Raw genomic sequence first — 7,964 nt, 5'->3', positions numbered from 1 at the left:
GGGGGGGGGGGGGGAGGGGCACAGCGGCCGGGTGGCAGGCAGTCCCGATGGGTCTGACAAGCTCCTCCCGGGGACAGCGGGGCAAGGGTGTAGGACCAGACTCCCGGGGCGCCTGTGGCCACTGCACACCCCCCGCCGGAGGCCCCGCGTGGTAGCGCTGGACCCTGGCGCCCAGCTGGGAGATGATCAAGCAATGAGGGGACAGTCCCAAGCTGGCATTTCCTGTGGACGCCCTCAGCCTCGTCCTCCAGAGGTCCGGGAGGCAGCCACGCGATGCCCAGCCCCGAGCACAGCCCCTGGCGCCAGGCCTGAGCCTGCCTGGGGACCAGGGACTTGGTCAGGAGGAGCATCCCTCTTCCTCGGGTCCCAAAGGGAGTGGCTTGTGTGTCTTTCAGGGCAGACCTGGTCCCAAAGGAGTCCCTGGAGTGGCGGGGCCGGGTGGAGAGCCGGTGAGTACCCGCGGCCTTCACAGTGCGGGGCAATGGCTGGGGTCTCTGCACAGGGCAGACCCCTGCTGCCCGATGGCCTCCCGTCTTCTGCACGTGTCACCCCCGGGAGACCCTTCTCCTTCAACTGCCCTGGGCTGCCCCCGGCTGGCGTGTGGCCCTCACTCGGCTGAACGCTGTTGTCGCCGTGTGGAGACGGGTGGCTGAGTAGCCCGGAGCTTCCCACGTGGCCGGTCCCGACCTCACGGAGGAGGCAGAGCGCCTCAGAGACAGAAGGGTGGGCTGGGTAGCGCGGTGGGCACAGGTCGGGGGCATTCTGAGGGGCCTGGGGCACCACAAGGATGGGCCCCTGGTGGTGGCCTCTGGCTGCTCGCTCTCCTGCTGGCTTCCCAGCGCCGGGCCGTGCTCTCTGTTCCAAATTAGTCCAGAGCGTGGGATCGGGAAGGCCCATGTCCCTGCCCCCAAGCCGTTATTCTCATCTGTAAAATGGGCCACGACAGACCTTCCCTGCAGTCATTGTGAAAACCCAGGGCAGACGTGCAGGATGACGGTGGCCTGGGGAGGGAGGGGTAATGGGGGACACTGTGCACCAGGCCTCACGCCACCCCCTCCCCCCAGGGTATGCCAGGCAAGGACGGCCGAGACGGTGTGCCAGGACTGGATGGCGAGAAGGTTGGTATTTGGCCCACGGGGGAGGAGGGGTCTGTGGGAGTTGGGCCTCCAGGGCCTCAGCACGCTGTACCCCTCCCCCTCCGCCCTGCAGGGAGAGGCTGGTCGCAACGGTGCCCCAGGAGAGAAGGGTCCCAATGGGCTGCCGGTGAGAACGTGGGCTGCCTTCGGTGGGGCCCAGGCGGTGCTGGCGGGGGCTCTGGGGACAGAGGTCCTCTCCTATGTGTCCCTGAGTGGGGGCTTGCGCAGGGGGAGCCCCCCACTCAGGGGTGCTCGGCCACGGGCTCGGCAGCCCTGACCTCTGATGTGTGCAGGGCCTCCCCGGACGAGCAGGGTCCAAGGGCGAGAAGGGAGAACTGGTACGTGGCTTCTCTGTCTTGCTGGGGGAGGGGGGTGGCGCCGGGGTCCTGGACGGTCGGGCGGGCACTCAGGGCTCTCTCTTCCTGTGCAGGGCCGAGCTGGGGAGCTGGGTGAGGCTGGACCCTCGGGAGAGCCTGGCATCCCAGTAAGTGGTCCCCCTCCGCCCCTCCCCCCCAAGTTCACGAACCCTGCTGACCCCCGCTCCCCCACCTTGTGCAGGGAGACGCAGGTGTGCCTGGGGAGCGCGGTGAGGCTGGCCACAGGGGCTCGGCGGTGAGTGAAGGGGTGTAGTCTGGTGAGGGGCGGGGCAGGGAGGCACGTGGCCGGGGAGGCACTCGGGACACATCGGTGGGCTGAGCCCCCGGAAGCCCGGCTGTCCCGTCCTCGCTGAGGGAAGAAGTCGCGACGCCCAGCCGAGGACGGCAGCCCAGCAGTGCCCCGGGAGCTGCCCGTCCCCCACGTCCCACCAGAGACCGGCGGCCGGGGTCACGAGGACACCAGGCCCGGGCGGCCTGACTGGCGGCCGGCATGGGGCCTGAGGCCGCGCCTCACCTCCACAACCCCAACCGCCCCCGCGGTGCCCCGCGCCTCCGTCCCCGGCAGGCCGGCCCGGGCTGGGCACCCTCTCCCGTGTCTGCCCGGCACCCCTGGGGGGAGGAGACCTGGACCCACACCTCCCTTTTGTCTTTCAGGGGGCTCTGGGCCCACAAGGCCCTCCCGGAGTCCCGGGCGTCCGAGGCTTTCAGGTGGGTGAGGCTTCGGTGGGGGGTTCTGCCCAGTGAACCCAGGGGCCCCGCTGGGCTCCCCACTATGGGTGCTGACGGGCTGGGTCCTTGTCCGCAGGGCCGGAAGGGCAGCACAGGAGACCCCGGTCTGCCGGGCCCCCAGGGCCTCCGAGGTGGCATGGGTGATCGGGTAAGTGGCCGTCCCGGCAGGGGCTCCCGGTCCCTGGGCCCCCGGGGGAGGCGGGCCGCGCGCTGTGGTGGCCGCCTCGCCTGGCGGGTTTGAGCTCAGGGCCAGACCCAGGGTTACGTTGCTTTAAAATAACGGTTTATTTAGAGTCGTGGATTTTACACTTAACTGTCGCTGCTTCGGACTTTCCTAGTGGTCTTGTGACCGTCGGTGGGTCCCTGTGGGTCCCGGGACGGCTGGGCCGGAGCACCCAGGGGGACGTGTGCCCCAGGCCCTGTGGAGGCCGCGCTTGCCTCTGACCTCCTCCCTGCAGACGAAGGGGGCCAGGAGCTGCCGTCCGGACCCCCCACTCATTCCGGGGGGGGGGGGGGGGGGCACAGAAACCACTGGCTGCGAAGGCGGGCCCTTCGTTAGCCTCCAGACAGGCGGGAAACCCCAGGGGTCGGGGGCACACCCACCAGGCCCGGCCCTCTGAGAGGGTGGGGGGTCGTGACCGTCCCCCCATCTCGCCGCCCCTCGCCCCCTCGGTCCCCTCCCAGGGCAGTCACACCTCTGCCCCCGGGGCCGCTCACGCCTCCTGCTGCTCTTTGAGCAGATGGACAACGGCTAACGTTCCCCGCCCTCGGGGCGCCCCCAGCCTGCAGTGCGCCGGCCCGTCCAGTCCCGCCCCGAGGGCTACACGGGCCGCTCACTCCAACCCCCAGAGGCCTGCTAAACACTCAGGGTGCCCCGTGGGGTGCGGTGCCCCGGGGTCCTGGGACACTCCGGGGTCGCGCCTGGGGAGGGGCCGCTTCCAGGGGCCCCTGACCTGCCTCTAAGGCCGAGCCTTCTCTCTGCCAGGGCCCGGGAGGAGCCGCAGGCCCGAAGGGAGACCAGGTGAGTGGGCGCCCCGCGGTCCCGACAGATGCAGGCCGGAGCTCCGGGGTCTTTGTCTCTGCCTCCTGCCGTCCCGTTACTGGCTGGCCTCGCTCCCTCTGCGGAGGGGTGACCGCTCTGGATGCCCAGCCCCACTTCCCGGCCTAGGGGAAGGGCCCCTAGGGGAGGGACCTTCTGGGAACGTGAGCCCATAAAGGGTGGCATCCGGGCCCAGGCCTGTCTGTGGAAGGTCAAAAATGCCTCCTCTCTGGAAAGGGTGCTGGGCCTGTGGCCTCCAGCTCGAGGAACTAGAACAATCCAAACCCACCTGAGATTCTGCTTGGCAAGAGAGCCTCATGTCAGATCAATAAGTGGCGTCGACCTGCGTCCCTGCCCCGGGCCTGGGTCACAGCTGTTTAACGCTGGGGTGTGTGGTTCCCAGGGTGTTGCAGGTTCCGACGGTCTTCCTGGGGACAAAGGAGAGCTGGTGAGTGTGACCAAGTCGGCGTCACTTGTACTAACAGCCGAGCGGGAACTGGCCGCGTCTGGGGGAGGCCGGTCTCGGCTGGTCCTGGAGGGTGGGGGAAGCCACACGGAGGCCGTGGGCCCGGCCCGCGCGCCTGTCTGCAGCCCCGCCCTCAGGGACTCTCAGTGGGAACGGGGACACAGGTGAGTTTTATCTAAAGAAAACTCTCCACAGAGCTGAAAACTGAGTTATGTTTAAAGTAAAAATCCCCAAGTTCACTGACAGCTGGGCCTTTTCCTGGAGGTGGCGGGAGACAACGGTCATGGGGTTTCGCGGGAAGGGCCTTTCCCACATGGCCAGGGTTTCTAGCTGGGTGACTAAGGCTGTCGAGGCATCTGGGGGAGACGGCAACGGCCTGGCCCCAGGGTCCCCCGTCTCCGGCAGTGACCACAGCCAAGACATGGTCAGGGCTGCGTGTGAGCACGTGCTCGAGCCTTATTGTGGGGAATTCCCGGACGACCTTGACCAGAACAACCCTGGGCACCCATCCCTGATAACGTGGTGAGGGTGCCAGTCCCTGGCGGCCGCAGAGCCCCTCTGGCTTCGGCACGGCACTCTGCCGCGTGGCCGAGCCGAGTGGCGTCTGCTCTCACCGATGGTGGCATGGACGAACAGGTCCCGGGCCATCCGCTGTCTGGTTGGGACCGTGTCCCTGTTCACATGCAGCCAGGAAGCTCCTGAGGAGACACGGCTGCAGAAAGGGAACTTTAGGGACAGACTTTCAGCTTAGCATCATTTATTATGACAGTGACGATGAAGACCAGGAACAAAGTCAACACGGGTAAGAAGTACGAAGCCGCTACTGAAAACGCTCTTTAGGAAAATTAAGTCCCACAAACAGCAGTAGCTCTAACAGAACCCCAGCGAGATAGAAAACACACCTAGGAGAGATCTCGAAGCCGTGAAATCAGTTTGCTGGCTGGCTCAGGCCACCCCTGCCGCCCCACCCAGTGCCGTGCCGGCCTGGCGCTCTGGAACCAAATGCCCACCCGCCTAACAGCCCCAAAACGCTCCTGTCTTGCAGGGTCCCGCTGGTCCCGTCGGTGCCAAAGGAGAGGTAAGTGGCTGGCAGCCGTCGCAATGGCAAGGCCCAAAGGGGACCCGGGCCTGTGGGTCACGAGGCTGGCTCGGCCCGGAAGTCGGGCAAGAGGGAAGAGCGTGTGGGCAGGGCTGCTGGGCACCGCTTGCCTGCCAGCCTCCTGGTCCCGTTTTCCTCCAGTCTGGCAGTCGAGGGGAGCTGGGCCCGAAGGGCATCCAGGGTCCCAACGGCACGAGCGGCGTGGACGGCGTCCCGGGCCCGCCCGGCCCTGTGGGCTTCCAGGGCGTCCCAGGAGTGCCTGGCATCACTGGGAAGCCCGGGGTCCCGGTAAGTGTTTCCGTCCCTGTGTCGAGGTCAGTGTTCAGTCACCCTCCCCAGAGGGACGGCGGGGTGCCTCTGGAGCTGCCCATCTGCTGACCAGCTTCCGGGTGCGTTTCAGGGGCGAGAGGCCAGCGAGCAGCACATCCGGGAGCTGTGCGGGGCGATGCTCAGCGGTGAGTGCCCTCCCGCCGCCTGTGGTCCTTGGGGGTCCGCTCCGTCCCTCTGCACCAGGTTGGGGCTTCCTCCCCCAGGATCTAACACCAGCCGGGCGCGTGGCGGGCACTCTAAATGTCTGCCCGTGAAACAGTCACAGGGGCAGGGACTGTATGAGCGAAGGTGGCCATCTTTTGGCCACTTTGATTCACAGAACTTTTACGGAGCTGGCACGAACGGAGTGCCTCCCTCCCTCTGAGCCTGACTCCCTGCTCTACTCTGGCAGCACTAGAGTTCAGGCCACTGTCAATCGGGGACACTTCCTTCTGGAAGGCGGGTGGCCCTGATGTTTCAGGTGCCGTGTAGAACAGTCCTGCTAATCCGCTTGGAATAAATGCTTGCACTTTTTTTTCCCCCCAAAGAACAAATTGCACAGTTAGCTGCTCACCTGAGGAAGCCTTTAGCGCCGGGATCCGCGGGTCGGCCTGGTCCAGCCGGGCCCCCAGGCCCCCTGGGGCCCCCCGGCTCCATCGGCCACCCCGGGGCGCGAGGGCCCCCTGGATATCGTGGTCCCACCGGAGAGCTGGGAGATCCTGGGCCCAGAGGTGAGTGGTCCCCACATTCCCCCGACAGTTCCTTCCCGCTCCGTCCTGCGGGCACCGCACCGGTTTTTTAATGAGGTTTTTCTCAAACACCCGTCAGAACAACATGTGGAGGTGGAGGGGGGACAAGCGTGTGAGGAACAGACAGGAGCCCGTTTATACTCACAGGATGCGCCTGCATTAAAACCCACACATGCGAACATCAGTGGCAAAAGGCAAAAACTGTATAAAACCCCCTTTGAAAGGACAGCGACAAACTAGGAGACGGGACTCAGGAACCAGCGCGAGGCACAGACGCGCCGCCCCCTCGCGGGCCCAGCGCCCACGCTCCGGCCTCACACGTGCGAGCTGGCGGGCACTAACCTTTTCCAAAATGGCCTCGAACGCTCCATTCCCAAACTCTAAGCTGTGCCACCACAGCCGGCCTCGGGGCCCAAACTCGGGAGTTCAAGCTCCTGGTCAGTCCATTCCAACTTTCTGATCCAAGAATTTGCTTCTGGAAAACAGCTTAAGAAAAACCTTTCTAAGGGAAACGTAAATCTGTGAATCCCTTTCTTCCCCTATGAAGTTAAGTTTTAAGCATTCCAGAATTAGTGGCGCCACTTCTCGTGTCCTCAAGCCCGAACCACCTGAGCCCCGGAGCCGGACGCACGCACCTCCTCCCTCCCAGACGCAGGGCCGTCCGCAGCGACCGGGAACTCTGGGGTCCCCACACCGTGCCGGGGCCGCAGTCCCCAAACCGGGATCCACTCAAGTGTCAACTACCTTGATTGGTTCTGATGCTTGTGCTGTTTTCCTATGTGTGTGTCACTTTGGGGAAAAGCCTGCAAAGTGGGCGCCCCCCATGTCACAAGGCGGGTCACACACGCGTGGGGCTCACGTCCGCTGCTTTCCCACAGGGGCCCAGGGAGACCGAGGAGACAAAGGCTCGGCGGGCGCGGGTCTAGATGGGCCTGACGGGGACCAGGGGCTTCAAGGTACGCGTCTCGGCCGCTGTCAGCTTTGCCTGCAACTCTGCACGGGGCTCTGCTCGGGAGACAACCTGTCTTGTAAAGGAACAAATTCTCCCTTTCAAAGAGTCTTAGAGATTAGGCGTTGTCTGAACCACTTTGTAGAGTGTTTAGTGGAGAATCGATTCAGGAGGATCTGTTTAGTGAAGACCACTCTATTTCAGCTAAATTCTCACAGAATCTCTTCACTGGCCCACACGCATCCTGAAAGGCTTGAATTAACGTTAACACAGACGCTTTGCAGAGAGATGGGAGGGCCTCCCGGCTGGCGGAGCCTGGTGTCACCTGCACACACGCCCCGGGGGCCTGAGGCCTGCGCACCCTCACCCTCACCGTGGGCCCCCTCGCCCGGGGGGAGTGGAGGCTGCTTGTGAGGCCACGCCCGGTCCCTCCATCCCTGCTTGCCAAGTGACTCCGCATATCTCACCACAGACCGAGCCCAGCTCCGGTCCCAGCTGTCATCCCCCGCTTCCCCTCCCAGCCCCGGACAGATCCTGGACCTCCACGTGCCTCTCCCTGCGCCTCCACCTCCTCCCTGCATGGCCTCTCCTCCCCTCGGCCCTTCTAGAGTTGGGAATAAGCTCCTAAAACAAAGGCGGGGGGGGCAGGCGGACTGGATGTCAATTCCCACCGACGTCCACACTCACCTCCTGCTCCGTCTCGTCCCCAGGACCGCAGGGTGTGCCCGGCATTAGCAAGGATGGCCGAGACGGGGCTCCCGGCGAGCCCGGGCCTCCGGGTGACCCTGGCCTCCCTGGCGCTGTCGGTGCTCAGGGCACCCCCGGCATCTGTGACACCTCAGCCTGCCAAGGAGCCATGATGGCCGGGGTCGGGGAAAAATCCGGTTCTAGAAGCTCCTAAAACATAACCAAAGGAAGCGAGGGAGAAGATGAGGCTGCTGCAAGCAGGGAGCTCTGGGAGGGCACACGCGGGGGCATCTCCCGAGGCCCTCCCGGCCCGGCCCCCGTGTCCTCACCAGCGACGGGCCGCCCGGCCCCCGTGTCCTCACCAGCGACGGGCCGTCGTGTCCTGTCTCCCGGGTATTTGCAGCTGTCGTACCTCAGACCCGGC

At 65.3% G+C, this 7,964-nt stretch overlaps 1 protein-coding gene and 1 long non-coding RNA gene across 2 annotated transcripts in view; one reads left to right on the top strand and one right to left on the bottom strand.

Moving 5' to 3' along the window:
* Positions 1-7,878, top strand: part of COL9A3 (collagen type IX alpha 3 chain) — a 16,996-nt gene extending 9,118 nt beyond the window's left edge. The window contains exons 16-31 of the mRNA XM_039236978.1: positions 330-449; positions 1,065-1,118; positions 1,210-1,263; positions 1,430-1,474; positions 1,567-1,620; positions 1,695-1,748; positions 2,168-2,221; positions 2,319-2,390; positions 3,228-3,263; positions 3,685-3,729; positions 4,793-4,825; positions 4,988-5,134; positions 5,247-5,301; positions 5,704-5,886; positions 6,783-6,860; positions 7,564-7,878. Coding sequence (XP_039092909.1) covers positions 330-449; positions 1,065-1,118; positions 1,210-1,263; positions 1,430-1,474; positions 1,567-1,620; positions 1,695-1,748; positions 2,168-2,221; positions 2,319-2,390; positions 3,228-3,263; positions 3,685-3,729; positions 4,793-4,825; positions 4,988-5,134; positions 5,247-5,301; positions 5,704-5,886; positions 6,783-6,860; positions 7,564-7,754 — 1,275 coding nt within the window. The 3' untranslated portion in view covers positions 7,755-7,878. The remainder of the gene's footprint in view (positions 1-329; positions 450-1,064; positions 1,119-1,209; positions 1,264-1,429; positions 1,475-1,566; positions 1,621-1,694; positions 1,749-2,167; positions 2,222-2,318; positions 2,391-3,227; positions 3,264-3,684; positions 3,730-4,792; positions 4,826-4,987; positions 5,135-5,246; positions 5,302-5,703; positions 5,887-6,782; positions 6,861-7,563) is intronic.
* Positions 3,276-6,758, bottom strand: LOC120234940. Its single transcript, XR_005529244.1, has 3 exons — positions 6,247-6,758; positions 4,362-4,445; positions 3,276-3,709 (listed from the first exon to the last, which is right to left on the bottom strand). It is a non-coding gene; the product is annotated as an uncharacterized LOC120234940 (long non-coding RNA).
* Positions 7,879-7,964: the final 86 nt, after the last annotated feature.

Source organism: Hyaena hyaena, unplaced genomic scaffold (assembly GCF_003009895.1).
Source record: "Hyaena hyaena isolate Hyena2069 unplaced genomic scaffold, ASM300989v1 scaffold_118, whole genome shotgun sequence".
In the NCBI taxonomy this organism is placed as follows: domain Eukaryota; kingdom Metazoa; phylum Chordata; class Mammalia; order Carnivora; family Hyaenidae; genus Hyaena; species Hyaena hyaena.
Note: the sequence above shows the minus strand (reverse complement) of the source record. Positions and strands in the feature narration are given on the sequence as shown.